This window comes from Mastigoproctus giganteus, chromosome 10 (assembly GCF_048544385.1).
Source record: "Mastigoproctus giganteus isolate SK-2022 chromosome 10, ASM4854438v1, whole genome shotgun sequence".
NCBI classification, from domain to species: Eukaryota; Metazoa; Arthropoda; class Arachnida; order Uropygi; family Thelyphonidae; genus Mastigoproctus; species Mastigoproctus giganteus.
This window is the reverse complement of record NC_143584.1, coordinates 26,818,789-26,837,521: the sequence shown is the minus strand read 5'-3', so window position 1 is coordinate 26,837,521 and position 18,733 is coordinate 26,818,789. Positions and strand designations below refer to the sequence as shown.

The 18,733-nt window shown below is 36.4% G+C and overlaps 1 protein-coding gene across 6 annotated transcripts in view; it reads right to left on the bottom strand.

Moving 5' to 3' along the window:
- Positions 1 to 18,733, bottom strand: part of CadN (neural cadherin) — a 1,307,274-nt gene that overhangs the window by 942,080 nt on the left and 346,461 nt on the right. For all 6 annotated transcript variants that reach the window (XM_090383767.1, XM_090383766.1, XM_090383769.1 and 3 more), the window contains one exon: positions 8,226 to 8,416. In XM_090383767.1, the coding sequence (XP_090239893.1) occupies positions 8,226 to 8,416 (191 nt within the window). The remainder of the gene's footprint in view (positions 1 to 8,225; positions 8,417 to 18,733) is intronic.

Genomic DNA, 18,733 nt, shown 5'->3' with positions numbered 1-18,733 from the left:
TTTTCCAATCCAACAAAATCACTTCCAAGTGTAGTGATGCTCTCATAATTAGCCTCAATGGTTCAATGCACACTCACTTGCCACCTCCCTTAATATTGGGTATATACCATCAACCCCAGCCACCTTACTGGCTATGGGCCAGTAAGAAAGGAAGTTTTTTTCATTAAAATTTTTCATTAATTTCAATAGTGGCTTTGTTACATATTCTCCTATAATGCTCATACAAATCTGAATTAGAATTGTGATTGTCTGTAACATCTTTGTTTCTTTTGTTCAACAAAATTCTTAAAATCACCTCATCCATTTTGGTATCTCACATTTATGGAATTTACTACTGTTATGGATGCTTGTTCCTTCAAGGATAAATTCGTTGACCATTTTCCGTAGTGTATTTGTATCTAACACCATACAGTAGACACTTCAGTTATCAATGCTAAGAAATATTTCATTCCATTATAGTCCCCTCTTGAAATTGAACCTCTAACCTTCAACTACATCTTTAGAAACAATCCATTTTATGGTATTGTGGTCACTGCTTACCTGTCAACTTTCTGATATAGTTAGGCTCCTTGGTGAGAACTATATCCAAGATATTAAAAACTTGTACATTCTAGAACATGATAGGATAAGTAGCAATTACTTAGTTTTTTCAAAAACCTATTACAATATAGTGTATTTTCAGTCCACATATTCTAGTCTGTAAGAGGCAGATTGAAGTTGCCCAGCTACTACTTCTACGTCAGTGATAATTGGTATACGTCGAAATGGAATCTGGCTGCTCAAAAAGGATAACAAGTCCTCTATGAACTGGTCCATCCAAGTTCTATCCTCAAGTACGACAGTAATATGCAAGGAAGAGTTTTCATTTGCCTCCAAGAATGTCTCCTGCAAGCAAGGCAAATGTTTCAAGCTAGTAATGGAGAACCTTCATATCATAATTATTTGTCAGAATCCATGATGATTCCATTATAAGAATTTAGCCATTATTTGGAATGGTGGATCTTTCGGTCACCTTCCAAAGTTCTGAGGGCTTGTTTATCTCAATGCTGAATTTATCTTTTTTCGAGAAGTATGTATAATAATCTGCGTCCATTTCCTCTGCAAAAAATTGCAAGATTTAATTATCTAGCATCCCTTTCATGTCAACATCTATTGTTTCTTCTATATAGTATCGGTGTAAATACACCATAGTTAACCCATAAATTTGAACTACGTAAGTAGCGTAGAAGGCATTGTTTTAATTGTATCTCATATTGTGGTTGCCTTCACAACGAGATAGCGGTATTGCACCACTTCAAATAAATAATGCTTCTCTAGTAGAGACGAATACTGTTATTTATTTTCAGAGGATACCACCACCCAGACAATCGTTTCGAAGCTATTGGGTTTCATCATCAGTGGGCGGGCATCATCATCAGTGGCATGTTGTATTACCAGGTACCCTGGTAATACAACATGCCATCACGGTTGCGAAGTTATATCCACAATATGAGAGATGCCAAAGGGTGCTGGTAAAAATGTAATTTGAAAATGAAATGCACAAGGCATAATTCTTATGGGTTTTGGTAATTAACTATATAGTATCGGTGTAAATACACCATAGTTAACCCATAAATTTTAACTACGTAAGTAGCGTAGAAGGCATCGTTTTAATTGTATCTCATATTGTGGTTGCCTTCACAACGAGATAGAAGTATTGCACTACTTCAAATAAATAACGCTTCTCTAGTAGAGAAGACTACTGTTATTTATTTTCAGAGGATACCACCACCCAGACGATCGTTTCGAAGCTATTGGGCTTCATCATCAACCCAGTAGCTTCGAAACGATCATCTGGGTGGTGGTATCCTCTGAAAATAAATAACAGTAGTCTTCTCTACTAGAGAAGCGTTATTTATTTGAAGTAGTGCAATACTTCTATCTCGTTGTGAAGGCAACCACAATATGAGATACAATTAAAACGATGCCTTCTACGCTACTTACATAGTTCAAATTTATGGGTTAACTATGGTGTATTTACACCGATACTATACAGTTGATTACCAAAACCCATAAGAATTATGCCTTTTGCATTTCATTTTCAAATTATTTCTTCTGTAATCATGCTTAAGCTTTTCTCTACCACTATGCTTTGGTAGCATACAAATATACATTAGGAAGTACAAATATAGTAGTGGCATCTGATTGGTTCTTCGATGCAAGTTTCTAGTATTAGTATCAGCAAATGATACAAGAAGCAAGCTTATACAGTATCAGTCAAAATTAAAAAAAGGACTTCCGACATCACCTGTCCTAGCCCCTCTAATAATTAAGCTAATCTAATTTATTTAAAATACCCACGTTTCCACAACACCAGATGGAAGTTTGTTCTAACAATCAATAACTCATTAGCTAAAAGGAAATTTCCACACAACTATCCCCCAACCATCAATTCCTCAATTTAAAACACTCAATTTAAACTTCAGTTTAAAACACTGACCTGTAGTTGGTAAATTGGCAAGAGCACATGGGCTTTCGGTATACCAAAGTTTCCAGTCATCCAGTTCACAATAGAATTAGTCTAGGAAAACCCTTTCCCTCCTAGATGTCCTGGTAAAGCACGTAGGTTGCATCTAGAAACTTTGGTATACTGAAAGCCCATGTGCTCTGGCCAATTTACCAACTATAGGTCAGTGCACCTGTAGTTGCAACCTTTTCAGTACTGCGCACACACTACTCTCTCGAGCCTGGAATCATTCCAGCTCCATGGACACCAGGCACAACGAAGTTTCTAAGATAACAGCTGACCTCATCAACTATTGGTGGGCTATCCCACCTATGTGTTTGACATAGGTGACCTACAACCCATGAGCTTGCCACACATCCGAGGGCACACCCCAATAAAATTTATAAGAATTTAGCAATTATTTGGAATGGTGGATCCTTCGGTCATCTTCCAAAGTTCTGAGGGCTTGTTTATCTCAACGCTGAATTTATCTTTTTTGGAGAAGTATGGATAATAATCTGTGTTCATTTCCACTGCAAAAAATTGCAAAGATTTAATTATCTAGCATCCCTTTCATGTCAGCATATATTGTTTCTTCTGTAATCATGCAATTTTCATCCCATATTATCCGGGCGCTTCATATCACATTTCTAAGATCTTACATAGGAAGTATTCAAGGAATTAATCGTGGATGCTACTAAAAGTTTCATACCTATTAAGAAATATTGTTCGAGGCTTAGGCAGAAACAGTTATCAAATGAACTAATGAGATTCATGACAGAGAAGAAAAATGATTGGGATGCATATAAATTATCAAGCGACTCAGAAGCCTATGGCAGATATAAGCTAGTTTGTAATCAGGTCACAAAGGAGGTTAGGCAGGCGAAGGCAGATTACAAGAAATCTTTGGCAAAAGATGCTAAGAAAAACAGCAAGGATTTCTTTACTTATATAAACTCTAAAAGGAAGGGGATGAATCTGATTGGTCCATTGATATCGATGGATTGACTGTTGATGATCCTGCTCAGATAGCAAACAAACTGAATGAGTATTTTGCATCTACATTCACACATGAGGAGTTATTAAGGTTTGAAAATGGCAGAAGGTTATCAAATTGTAGCAGGGTGCTTAATGATTTTGTAATAACTGAGAGCAAAGTGGAGGAGAAATTGTTGAAGTTAAACATAAGAAAGGCACCGAGGGGTGGATGGGATCTATCCAATTATATTAAAGGAGGCAGCAAAGCAACTAAGAAAACCCTTAGCCATAATTATGAGAGCATCCTTGGACTTGGGGAGGTCCGCCACAGATTGGAGATGTGCAAATGTATCTCCAATTCACAAAGGGGGATCGAAGGGTGACACGAGTAATTACAGACCAGTTAGTTTAACTTCTGTTCCGGGTAAAATAATGGAGTTACTGGTTAAAGATGCATTGCAGGATCATCTAGACAAGACTGCAGCAATAATTCAGACACAGCACGGGTTTGTTAAGGGAAAGTCTTGTCTGACAAATTTGATAGGATATTATGATGTGATTACAAAGGAACTGGATGCAAAAAATAATTTTGATATCATATATTTGGATTTCAGGAAAGCTTTTGATACTGTTGCACATGGAAGACTATTGTACAAATCGAGCAGAATGGTATTAAGGGTAAGTTGCTACAATGGATAAAAGGATGGTTGAGTGCGAGAAGACAGAGGGTGGTAATTAATGGGTGCTGCTCTTCGTGGACTAATGTTATCAGTGGAGTCCCACAGGGTTCAGTGTTGGGTCCTCTGTTGTTTTGTATATTTATCAATGATATTGATGAAGGTATATCAGGCTTAGTGTCGAAGTTTGCAGATGATACAAAGGTTGGCAGGGTTGTTAATGACAGTAATGGCAGTGTGCTACTGCAACAGGACCTAAATAATTTGGGCAGATGGGCTAAGAAGTGGCAACTGAAGTTTAACCTTGACAAATGCAAAGTACTGCATATGGGTAGAAGTAACACCACAGAAATGTACCAACTGTGTGGTACTACACTTAAGGTGGTAGAAAATGAAAAAGACCTGGGAGTAATTGTGCAGTCAGATATGAAGTTTTATAAGCAATGCAGACAGGCTGCCAGGGCAGGTCATGGGGTTTTGTCAATGATATATAGGAATTTTGCTAGCAGGGAGAAGGAGGTGATTGTCCCTCTGTATAAGGCAATGGTCAGGCCACGCCTTGAGTACTGCGTACAGGTCTGGAGGCCTCATTTTAGGAAGGATGTAGATTTACTTGAGTGTGTACAGAGAAGAGCAACAAGATTGGTGAGGGGAATGAAGGGATCCTCTTACCAAGAGAAGCTTAAGTTCTGCAAATTGCAGTGGCTGGAGACTAGGCACCTGCGAGGTGATCTGATTGAGGTGTATAAGGCCTTGAATGGATTGAGCACGCTGAATTCTGATGGAATCCTTCCACTTGTTCAGATTACGAACCTAAGGGGGCATAAATTCAAATTAAGAAAAGACAGATGTAGAATAGATGTGCGAAAATTTGCGTTTAGCCAAAGGGTGGTTAATTGCTGGAACAAACTTCCATCTGTTGTTGTAGAAGTTGATAGGTTAAATAAAGTTAAGGAGGAACTCGACAGGCATTTGGAGGGAATGGTGCGAATTTTTTTTTTTGGCTGATGTTGCATAAGCTCATACACTTGCTTTCTTGCATCACATGCCACTACTACTACTACTACTACTACGTGGGTACCAGATAAAGTGCCTGCAACTTCTCGGTACAGGATTGCGATCTCTTGTCGTCTCGAGAGTGAAGACACCCATCCCCCCTCTTTTATGCAGAGGTGCAATGTCATAGTTATAGCCTATCCATTGTATGATGGCAGTCAGTGACATGTTAGATTGGAAAAGAATGGAAAGAAGAAGGTCGACATAATAATGACTGCTCAGTATCAGCTTTTGTTTCAGATAAGTAAGAATTTGCCTCCCTTCCCCACAACACACCATACTAATGGCTCAGCAGCTTCACCAAAATAAAACCTGTAATATTCAGCAGAGAAGAATCATCTTCACAATGAAAATGTTTGCTGGCATTATCTCTGAGCCAGACATCTGGGATTAGTGCTTGTGGCAGGTGCAACCACCTGGACTTAGATCAAAACCTGCACTTATTTGTCACAGCAACAGACACTGCATATTGGACAGATTCCTACTTAAACAACTTCATTCCAGAACTAGACTGCAATCCAAAGAGATTCATCATTGATAAAAAAATATCATATCATGAAATGATTCTTCTGCCTTCTCCTACCTCAAAACAGAAAATCTAGTATTCTCATTTTTCATTCTTGTTTTGTATAAATGTTGCATTTTTCACTCTGTATCATATAATTTCTCAATTTTGTATTGTCTAATTCTTACCTTTTACATTATTGTATGTTTTGATTATTTTTGTTTATTATTTACATACCTTATGTTGTTTACATACCTTATGTTAACCCCTGGCCTTATGACTGTGAAGGGTTATACAACAGTAGTGTTCATTTTTCTCAATGTACAATAAAGAGTGTTTATTTATTTATTTTAATTTTTCATTTGAATGTGTTTATCACAAAGCTTAAATATGCCCTGCTCTAAAGGTACATACACCCTTTATGAGGATGAACTCATTCTGACTATTTTATTTTAAGATTTATATACATTCAATTTACACCAATTAAGTTTATACACACGTGTACAATATTTTTAGAAATTGCCTTAATTTTACCATAGTTTTACCCTAATTACAGTAGTCTTCTATAGAGGGAACCACAACTTGTGCAAATTTCCACTTAAGCAGGGGTACCATGAACCTAACCCTCATGTACTTTGAGATCCTTCTGTATATCCCACATGGCAGCTCAACATTATAATAACAACTGGGTTGGGAACTAATCACTCTGCACACCACCTACCATCTGATGAAAGACCATTTAGCATTGGAAAAGGGTGCCATATCTCAGTTTTAAATAAATAGCAAATTACCTACCATGGTGACAAGGTTGACAAGATTCTAGCCACCAATTTATCCATGGTTAGGTTTTTGTTTGTTTGGTTTTTAGGAGCATTAGCAACTAAGGCCATATTGCTCCGGGATATGCGGTGGTCATTCCTTGACCTTTCCGCATCCTCCGTATTTGGTGGTGACGGGCTCGAACCCCGGTCTAATCAAGAAGTGTGTGCTGCGCACTGCTGCTCCTTCCCACCTGGCTACGGAGGCGCCTACCCATGGTTAGGTGAGCCTGTATTGGCAGTACATCCTTGTTCATTCAGCAGGCTTCCTACTAACAGGTTACATCATGTGAAGGTGAGGACTGAACCCTGGGTCTGAACCCTAGACAATTCCCTGCAAGTGTAACTTAGAAGATGAGGGGGGGAGTCCTTTCTCTTGGTTAGATTGTATCATACCCTTCAATAACTCCATATACATTTGCACTACAATAGTGACCTATAACACCTATTGGATACAACAGATTGGATGATGAGCAAATTACCATTTTGAGGATGCTATATATTTAAAAGTAGCATAATCCAGGATAAATCATAGATATACCAAGTTTATTCTGTTGTGAGTGCTAAAGCCACTGCATGACTGAAGGCAGCTGAAATTCCAGAGGAAGTAACCATAAGGATGAATAACATAGTTCTTTATTACATTACACAGTCTTATCTAGGCATTAGTAATTTTATGATTTTCAAAAGATAATTTTGCAGTTCCTTTGAAGACTGATCAGATATTTAGTCAACAGAGAGCAAATCTATCCACAAGTATGTTTGGATATGTATGTTTATAGCATAACATTAGAAAATAAGTATTGGATGCCACTAATGATAGTAGAAAATACACAAAGAGGCTGAAATGTTGTATGCTGATTCAGCCCATGTGCAGTAATTGGCCATTTATAGTAATAGGAAACAATATATGTAGCAAAATTCCTATTGATGCTAAATCAATGCACAGAATTTACTAGGGACCATAGCTTCCTATGCAAAATGCAAATAAAATTTTTGAAATGCAAATTTGAGGAAAAAAAACAAGAAATTATATACATAAAAGAAATGTACCTCAAAAAGTTAACACTATATGCAAGAAAATCTTAAAAATAGGAACACTGTTAGGATTTCACTGAATTAGTTCTATTCCTGCCATGTATTATCTGGCCTCTAATAAACTTGGGAGAAAAATACAATATATGTCCACACCACAATCCTTTTAACTGCCTTCACATATACTTAGTCTGTGAAAACTGTCCCACACTTAAAATCATTTTATAAATAGAGCTGTTGAAACTTAAGTAATATTAGAAATTCCAAATTATTTTTTGTCAGTTTAGCTCAACCTTTTTTGAATTAACTGTGAAAATCTATTTATAGTAATATAAATGAACTTGAACAACTTCAAAAGATACTCGTCTGGATACAACAAAATAGTGTAGTATATTAAATTTATTCTTCATAAAATAGTATTAACAAGCCAACATTCATAACCGAAAAGTTTTTTTTTTCCACATATGACCGATGTACTGTGTAACCTATCTTTACTGTCACTTGACCATTACTGAGTTTTGAAATTAATATTTGTGTTTTCTCATGCACATATTACACAACAATTTGCCTACTTCTCAAAACTCAAGAACAGTTTGGGAGAGGAAGGACTGTCTTGGTTTCGAGTAATACCACATCACGAGAAGGTAAAGCAAAGACAAAACTTTTCTCACCTAGCCTTTACTGTAATGACCCTTTGTCCCACTTCTAGGTTTTCTTTGATGAATATGGGTCCATAAACAGGTTGATCCCATATGGGAGGGTTATTAGCACGATCAACAACGTCAATAATTACTTCTACAGTTGCTCTGTGTTGAGGTACTCCTTTATCAAGTGCTATAGCTCGCAAGTGATATTGATCTCTCTACAAATAAAGAGGATTTATAAACTTTCACATATATATATATATATATATATTTCAGTGTATATACACAGGCGTGCGCACACACACACACACACCTATATATATACACAGACAATGCAATAGCGTAAAAAATAATGTTGCATACATTTTAAAACAGAAAAGACAAAAAATATTTCCACTAGTTATATATATGTCAAGAGAAATCTGTTCTTTATATATGATACCCAATAACTTGTCAGTTTATAATGCTTATCCTTCAAGTGGCCTTGTACTAATGGAAACTTTTGTTATACTCACATAATATAAATTAACACCAATATTAACTACAGCTAGGGTTTCTAAATTCCCGACATTTTTTAATCTTTGGGAACCAGGAATGGGAAATTGCGGTTCCCAAGAATTCTCAAAAATTCCCGAAAATTTTATTTTATTGATGAAATATTTTCTATCTTTTTGATAAGAAATTTTGTTCTTATTCTAATCATAAAACACTATAATAATAAACTGTAAATTGTGATGCATAAGTAAAAAACTAAAATTTAAGGAGAATTAGATATTAAAAAAATGCAACTCATAATTTGATGAATGTAAACAGAAAATTTTATTACATTGATACAGCATACAGATAGGCAACATTATTCTATACAACATTATTCTATACATTTATTCGAGAACACTGAACACTAAGTCTGAGCATAAAAGAAATCCTAAGTAAACACTTATACTGAAACAAAACAAATAATAAGGAAAACTAATATTAGCATTTAACATTTCCAATTATTATTAAAATGAAATTTAAAAACCACAGTGCATTAATTGCTTGATCAGGAAACCTGGATCTTTGCTTAGTTACAAATAAGCCTGAAGTAGAAAATTTTCTTTCATTTTGGGTTGAAGTAGATGTAATTGCTAGAAGTGCATCTAATAGGCTTAAGATTTGCAAATTACAGTTTCTGGTGACTAGGCACCTGCAAGGTGATCTGACTGAAGTGTATAAGGTCTTGACTGGTTTGAGCAAGCTCAATGCTGATGAGATTCTTCCTCTTGCCCAGATTAATCACCTAAAGGGACATAAATTCGAATTCAGGAAAGACAGTTAAAGAAAAGATTTGCAGAAATTTTCCTTTAGCCAGCAGAACCAGACAAACATTTGGAGAAATGGGAAGGTTTTTTTTTTTTGGCTGATGCTGTATAAGCTTGCTTTCTTGCATCATATGCCTCTACTAATGCTAATTAAATTTTTAGATTCAGTGTCAGTGTACATATTGCTTCCATTAATTTATCACACTTCTTAAGGATGAAATTACCTCATTTGATTGGATTGGCTCTGTTTTGCCATTGAAATGGATAAGTCTCTTGCTAACTGGAGATTATTATTATCATTATTAGCCATATATGGTGCAAGGAAGCCTGAGGCTTTTGCTGCACCAAGCAAAAAAAAAAAATCATTCTTCTCTTTCTTGGTGATTCTCTCTCTCTCTCTCTCTCTCTCTCTCTCTCTCTCTCTCTCTCAGGGTAACTCTTTTTTTTTCTTTTTTTTTGCCTGGTGCAGGCCACACCTTGAGTACTGTATGAAAGTCTGGAGGCCTCATTTTAAGAAGGATGTAGAGCTGCTGGAACAAGTACAGAGAAGGGCAACAAGATTAGTGAATGGAACAAAAGGTTGCTCTTATGAAGACAGGCTTAAGTTTTGCAAATTACAGTGTCTGTAGACTAGGCACCTGCAAGGTGATCTGATTGAGGTGTATAAGGTCTTGAATGGTTTGAGCATGCTCAACGCTGATGGGATTCTTCCTCTTGCTCAGAATAATCGGCCTGAGAGAGCATAAATTCAAATTGAGGAAAGACAGTTGTAGGATAGATGTGCAGAAGTTTGCCTTTAGCCAGTGGGTTGTTGATTGCTGGAACAAACTTCCATCTGTCGTAGAAGTGAATAGCTTAAATAGATTCAAGGCAGGACTAGACAAACATTTGGAGTGAGTGGATGGGTGAAATGAGGTTGGTTTTGGTTTTTTTTTGCTGATGAGCTTGCTTTCTGGCATCATGTGCCTTTACTAATGCTAACTCTGCTTTTAGATTCGCTTCCAATACCGTGGGTTTCAAATTTTCTATTTCTCTGTTCGTATTATTTTCTTTCAGATTCTTCTGATGAAGTACACTTTTCTTTGAAAATTCATTCCATTATCGATTTCACGATCACATAATTTCATTTTTATTTTCCATAGCAAAAAGAAAAAAATCATTATTAACTATATTTAAACTATTTGAATTGCTTACATATCTAATAAAGGACACTTAAAAACTTTATCTCTACATTTAAAAAGCTGCTGTTTAATCTCCTTTAAAAGCTTATTATTTAAATTGAATTTTGGTTTTCCAAACTACAAAAGAGGAATCTAAAAATTCCTTTGCTTATTAGTAGATTTGCATTATGATTACTTAATGCTTCAACTGCAAGTCACAATGGTTTTAAACATTTTAATATATCTTCAGTGATTTTTAGATATCCGTTCTTCCATAGATAAGAGAGCTTTATTTCATATAAAGCAATTTTTATTGGTTTTAAAATCCTTAAAAATCTCTTGCTTTCTAATGAAATGGTTATTTGCAACTATATTTAAATAAAAAGTAAGCATTTTAAAATAAACTACGTAGTAGTTTATATATATAACAAAAACAAAAATTAAAAAAAACTCAATTTCTCGGGAAATGTTTTTACCTTTCCTGGGAATTGGGAATTTTAAAGTTACGATTTTTTCCCTGGGAATTCTCAAGAAGGAATTCTCAGGAAGAAATCCTAACTACAGCCATTCATATATAGGGTGGTTGCAATTAAACTTGTTATTTGTTTTTTTTTTAGGAGCATTAGCAACTAAGGCCATATTGCTCCAGGGATATGCGGTGGTCATTCCCTGACCTTTCCGCATCCTCCGTATTTAGTAGTCATGGGCGCGAACCCCGGTCTAATCAAGAAGCGTGTGCTACACACTGCTGCTCCTGCCCACCTGGCTAGCAATTAAACTACATCACTTTGAAGACATTAGACTGAAAATAGCTAATTGCAGAACCAAGATTTAGAATGATCAACAGTCAAATAATACAAAAAAGGAATGACACAAAAAAAAAAAACAAAAAAAAAAAAAAAAAACACCACTTTTCTGTAAAGTGTTGCTGGGAAGGATGTTCTTCCCATCATTCAATGTGATATGAACAATATTCTGAAATCTCAGAAATATGTTGTCAATTGCCACAATTGCAAAGGTTGATGACGTAGAGCGAATATCATCTTTTAAGGGCACAAAAGGTGATATAGTTGTACACGTTGGCACTAATAATATTAAGAGTAGGAGACCGGCAGAATTACTTAACAAATACAGGTCACTGTTGAACAAAAGCCGAGAATTAGGGTTGAATTTGAAAGTGTCTGCAATTCTGCCCAGACACGATAGGAGGAAGTATATGATGAGAGCCTTGTCGATCAATTCGGCCCTGGAAAGATTGTGCAAGGCTCAAGGGGTAGAATTTTTTTCAGCCTGGACTGTACTTGTTAACAGGAGAGATTGCTTCTACAGGGATGGGATACACTTAAATAGAAAGGGTGCATACACGAGGAGTTATTCAGCGAGGGGAATGCCAGAGGTGTATTCAACTCTGGCAGTAAGCTAGATAATCTTGTAATAACTGAGAGTAAAGTGGAGGAGAAATTGTTGAAGATAAATACAAGAAAGGCACCTGGGGTGGATGGGACCTATCCAGTTATATTAAAGGAGGCAGCAAAGGAAGTAAGCAAACCCTTAGCCATAATTATGAGAGCTTCATTGGACTCAGGGGAGGTACCCATAGACTGGAAATGTGCAAATGTGACCCCAATTCACAAAGGAGGATCAAAGGCTGACACAAGTAATTATAGACCTGTGAGCTTGACTTCTGTTCCAGGAAAATTAATGGAGGCACTGGTTAAAGAAGCACTGCAGGATCATTTAGACAAGACTTCAATTATAGCTCAGACACAGCATGGTTTTGTTAAGGGGAAGTCTTGCCTGACCAACTTGATTGGATACTATGATGCAGTCACAAAAGAACTGGATGCAGGGAATAACTTTGATATTATATACTTAGATCTTAGAAAGGCTTTTGATACTGTTGCACATGGAAGACTGCTACACAAATTGGAGCAGTGTGACATTGGAGGCAAATTGCTGCTATGGATAAAGGGGTGGTTGAGGGGGAGAAGACAGAGAGTGGTAATCAATGGACACTGCTCATCGTGGACTGATGTTATTAGTGGAGTCCCTCAGGGTTCAGTGTTGGGTCCATTATTGTTTTCTGTATTTATAAATGATATTGATGATGGTATATCGGGATTAATGTCCAAGTTTGCAGACGATACAAAGGTTGGCAGGGTTGTCAAGGACACTACTGACACTATGCTTCTGCAACAGGATCTGGAAAGGTTGAGCAGATGGGCTGAGAGGTGGCAAATGAAGTTTAACATTGACAAATGTAAAGTACTACACATGGGAAACAGCAACCCCAGAGCAACGTATCAACTCTATGATACAACACTGACAGTGGTAGAGAATGAAAGGGACTTGGGGGTGATTGTGCAGGCAGATATGAAGTTCTCTGAGCAGTGCAGACGGGCTGCAAGAGTAGCTCATGGAGTATTGTCAATGATATACAGGAATTTTTCCAGCAGGGATAAGGAGGTGATTATTCCATTGTATAAGGCGATGGTCAGGCCACACCTAGAGTACTGTATACAGGTCTGGAGGCCTCATTTCAAGAAGGATGTAGAGCTGCTGGAACGAGTACAGAGAAGGGCAACAAGATTAGTGAATGGAACAAAGGGGTGCTCTTACGAAGAAAGGCTTAAGTTTTGCAAATTACAGTGTCTGGAGACTAGGCACCAGCGAGGTGATCTGATAGAGGTGTATAAAGCCTTGAATGGTTTAAGCATGCTCAATGCTGATGGGATTCTTCCTCTAGCTCAGAATAATCACCTGAGAGGGCATAAATTCAAATTGAGGAAAGACAGATGTAGGATAGACGTGCGGAAATTTGCCTTTAGCCAGCGGGTGGTTGGTTGGTGGAACAGACGTCCATCCCTTGTGGTGGAGGTTGATAGCCTAAATAAGTTTAAGGCTCAGCTGGACAGGTATTTTGAACGAACAGAGGGGTGAAGTGGAAGTGGTTTTTTTTTTTTTTTTTTTTTTTGGCTGATGCTGCATAAGCTTGCTTTCTTGCATCAAATGCCTCTACTAATGCTAATGCTAATCCTAACTTTTAACGCTACCTTTAAAACACACTTTTAACACTACCTTTAAAACATTCCCAACATGCATTGTTGTGCCGTCTTTTACATTTGCTACAGTATTAATGCTGTCATTATACTTATTTTTAGATTCAGTGTCAGTGTACATATTACTTCCATTAATTTATCGCACTTCTTAAGGATGAAATTACCTTATTTGATTGGATTGGCTCTGTTTCGCCATTGAAATGGATAAGTTGGTGGTGGTGTTGTTGTTGTTTGGTTTTTAGGAGCATTAGCAACTAAGGCCATATTGCTCCGGGGATATGCGGTGGTCTTTCCTGACCTTTCCGCATCCTCCATATTTGGTTGTCACTGGCTCGAACCCCGGTCTGATCAAGAAGCGTGTGCTATGCACTGCTGCTCCTGCCCACCTGGCTACGGAGGCGCCGTATCCTCTGTCCTTGCCACAACCAAAATTTGCAAGGATTGAGTTGGATGACAAAGGTAGCCAAGTAAATGGGGACAGATATGAAATTGTGTAATATTCAAGGAATGTGTCATGAAGCAACCATGTCAATAAACAAACAATGTGCAGTAGCACCAATCCCTGAATGAAAACCATTGTGTTAAAACAGCCTCTCACTTTAAGGTTGAAAATAAACACTGAGTGAAAATTTTGTAGTATTGTACTCCAGTCATGGTGCTCTTATGGAAGTTTATACAAATACCAGTGTAGCATGCTTTGCAGGACATCATACACGGTTGACCATGAATAGTTCAGTGGTACAGCAACCACTCTACCACTAGTAGCAAATGAAAATCATTTACTGCACTCTCAGTCTTCATAACAGCAATCTTGTTAGCATGGCACAGAGAAACTGGTTGCCAATCTCTATCATGGCATACAAACAAAGTTCTGTATCATTTCAAAAAATGTGTATGCAACACACTGGAATTGAAGAATGATTTTTTTTGGAATCACAAAAGTACACAAGCCTGATGAGATGATCTTGCCTCCTTTGTGGCATATACTTTCAAGTTGCTAGATGTATAAATTAAAATGCAAAAGATAAACAATTGAATACAATAAACATATATATAACATAACTAGAGCCTCATTATTATTATCATCATTAGCCATATGGTGCAAGAAGCCTGAGGCTTTTGTTGCAGCAAAAAAAAAAAATTTCTGAGTTACCCAGGGAGGGAGGGAGGGAGGGAGAGAGAGAGAGAGAGAGAGAAGGGAATCACCAAGGAAGAGAAGAATGATGATATCCAGCAGGATCCTGGGTGTGCCAAGCCCATACTCACCAGATGTGAGCCCCTGGGTTATGTCAGGAACCACAAGGCACAGGCATCTGAAACAACCAAGGGACATAACATTCCAATAACTTCTAAACCTGCCAGAAATAGTTGAAAGACTGTTGTCCTACAGCAGGGGTGGGGAACCTTTTTAGTACCGGGGGCAAATTGCACATGCATAAGAATCTGTGGGGGTGCACTTGGTGAGAAAAATAATGAATTTTAAATTTTACAAATTCATAGATACGCACATGATCACACTAAGCAATATTAATTAAAATGCTATAATGCATTAATTAACCACATGGTTAAAATGCTTAAAATACCAAAACACCAAAGACACCACAGTTATGTTTTAATTTTAATGAAGCTTCTTACCTTGCACCTTAATGAGAAGGTTGACCCTGCTTTGCTTTGGAAAGCTCAGAGATGTTAGATGGCACTGATGATGCAGCAATTCTTAGTTGGTTTGCATGATTATCATCCATTAGTCTAGCACACAAGTGGCTCTTGGCTAAATTTAATGCTGAGAAAAACTGTTCACATCGGTAAGTTTCTACAGTGATGCAATTTTCAATGCAAGATTCCTCAAAAGTAGATATTTTTCAGTATCTACATAGGATTTGTAAATTTTCAAAATAGATACACTATTAAATTTGGATTTAAAAGTATTATATGACTGTAAATGAATTAATTCTGGTTACAAGGAATCAAGAGCTTCATCTGGCATTACATCAAAAGGAGTTTCGCACATTCTTAGTTTGCGTTCATGATTTCATAAATCTTGAAACCTCTTTTGAAACTGATTCAAAAGATTGAAACACTCTGTGGCATAATCCACTATTTATTCTGGTTTCAGTTCTTTCAGCATTGGAAAATGTACCACGCAGTGTTTTTTTAGTTGAGTTACAAACAATTGCAGCATTGATTCAAAGATCCCGATATTGACAAGAAGAGAGGTAATAAGCCGATTTGATTTGGTCCTTGTAATTTCAAATTTAGATCATTTAAGTGGCTAGTGATATTTACCAAAAATGAAAAAAAAAAAATCACATAACCACTTTTGGTCCTCTAATTCCATAATGGGGAAGCCTGTAATGTCCATGAGGAGTTTCACTTCATCTTTCAGCTCATAAAAGATGCTTGAGCATGCCCTTTACTTAGCCTGTGAACCTAACAATGGTACAATAAATCACCATATTCTGCTTCAAGGTCCTTTAAAATTTCTTTAATTCTCTGTTGTTCAATCTCTTATTTTTTATGAAGTTAATACATTTCGTTACCACTTTAATCACATTGGTCATTCTTAGAGAATGTGCACATAAATTTTGTTGGTGAATAAGACAATGACAATAGATTCCTGTTGATGGCTCTCCAATTCTTTCTTAATTAAAGCAACAAGTTCTTTTTGAGATCCTACCATAGATGGCACACCATCCATAACTACACTGCTCAGTTTTTCTTAGATTAAATCTAAATCACTTATTGCTGATTTGACTTCAGAAAGGAGACCTTCACCTGTGGTAATCCATGCATCGATTTTAAAGCAAGTAAATCTTCTCGTATCGTAAAGTTTGCCATTATCCCACATACAAATATAGCCAAATGTGCCGTATTTGCTATATCTGTTGTCTCATCTACAGCTATGGAATAAAACAAATTCTGATGCTGCTTGTTTCAAGGATACTTGGATATCGTTAGCCATGTCTTTTATACAGTCAGAAACTGTCGTCTGTGATAAACTAATATTCTCAAACAATCTGACTTTTTCTGGAATTAAAATTCATGCAACATCAACTATACACTCTTTAACAAACTCGCCTTTGATCTGTGGTTTCAGTTTCTTTGCAATTAGCACACACACACTTCATAACTTGCTTGCATTACGTATGTTTCTCATTAATAATATGTCTTTTGAAAACAGATTGCTGTTTGAATAAAGATTCTTTTAAAAATGTTAGCTTGTCTAAACACAGAGTCTCTTTCAGTTTTTCATATTCCTTATGCTTAGTTAAATAGTAGCCTTCAAGATTGTACTTTTTATAAACTGCAACAGATTATTTACAAATGAAATACACCCACACACCTTCCATTTACTTCCATGAAAAAATAATTATTTGTATGTTTTTCATCTTTCTTCTTCTTTTATTATTATTGGTCATTGCAGAAAGGGGTTACTTTTTATGCACTTTACAATATTGACTTAAATAGAACTAAGCAAATGAACCATAAATAGTGCCAGCATCAAAATTATTGCAATTAATTTGCAATTATGTGTAATGGCACAATCGACAACCAACCAAGACAAAACTTAAATCAACACTGACTATCCATCACCAATAACAAGACCTAATAAGACAGAGCCAATGCATACAAGCATGGTTTGGGGGGGGGGGGAACAAATGGTAACTGGCTGTAATAATGTTGTGACTATTATGTCATCAATTCATACATATTCTGACTCATGATTAATGTCACAAGACAAGCATTACAGCTAACAGAAATTTGTTTATGGAGTGCTTAAAACAACTTATATTAAATGACTGTTTTTCCCTTAAGGCCTTAAGGGAAAAACTTTGTCAGCAGGTGGTTTCAAATTTGACTGGGGGTGAAATTTTGCCCGCGGGTGAGAGGTTCCCCACAGTGTGCAAATCATTATCCAGTGAAGGCTGAAAACAAAAGAAAAGCATAGGAAAAACTTCTTCAATGATCACCCTCAGACAGTGCCTTCTAAAATGAAAATCAGAAATGAGAAAAGAAAAATGGACAATTTACGGGGAAAAAAATTATACTGTAGAAAATGTAATTTCAAAGTGATTCCATTAGTATACATAATTTGCTTAGATCAGTCGTACCATGGTAGAGGGAAAACTGATTCACCATTAATTTTTTTTTAATGTTACTTTTGGATGCTCATTATATCTTGCTTAGGGAACATAATTATTTTTTATCTTGAATTCTTAGCTGAAAATCCTTCATTGGTTACTGTCATTAGGTTTCAGAGGACAACACTAATGGTGCTCGCTCTCTCTCTCTCTCCTCATAAGCCACTTGATTTTCAGTAGTATCCTTCCTCCTGTTTGTTATTTTGGAACAGCTACTCTGTTTCTGTACTAGGTAATATTTAAAAATTTTTTTGAATTACCTAAGTTTTCCTCTCCCCCTCTTAAGTTCACTGTCTTTTATTAGAAGTTATGTAAATTACAATTGATGTATATTTTATTTAATTTAATGTAATTTAGATTACACATTAATCACTCATTCTTCTGGTCCTATTTCCGATTTACTTTTCACTAGGACTGTACTGGGGGGGGGGGGGAGGTTTAGATAGTTATTGAAATGTTATGTGACTTGGTTGTTTCAGATGCTGGTACCCTATGGTTCCCAAACAAGATGGGACTCTGGTATATGAAATCCTTTATTTCACTGTATATACATTTATTGTATTCAATCTTTTGACATTTTAGTTGAAAAATCTAGCAACTTGAAATCACAGGTTACAAAAGAGAGAAGATTGTCGCGCAGAAAACCTCTGTGTACTTTTGAAATTCCAAAAAAGCATTTCTTGCTATCTCACTACAGTGCATAGTTCTGTATTATGTTGCCTACCCCATTTTGTGACAGAAGCATACAATCTCAATCAATCTTATTTGAAATATGTATGAAATAAGTATGAACTTTTTTGATAAGCAAGTTTAACCAACAACGCACAATCTTTCAATAAAAAGTTTCATAGTGAATTTCTGTATTTGTGTTCT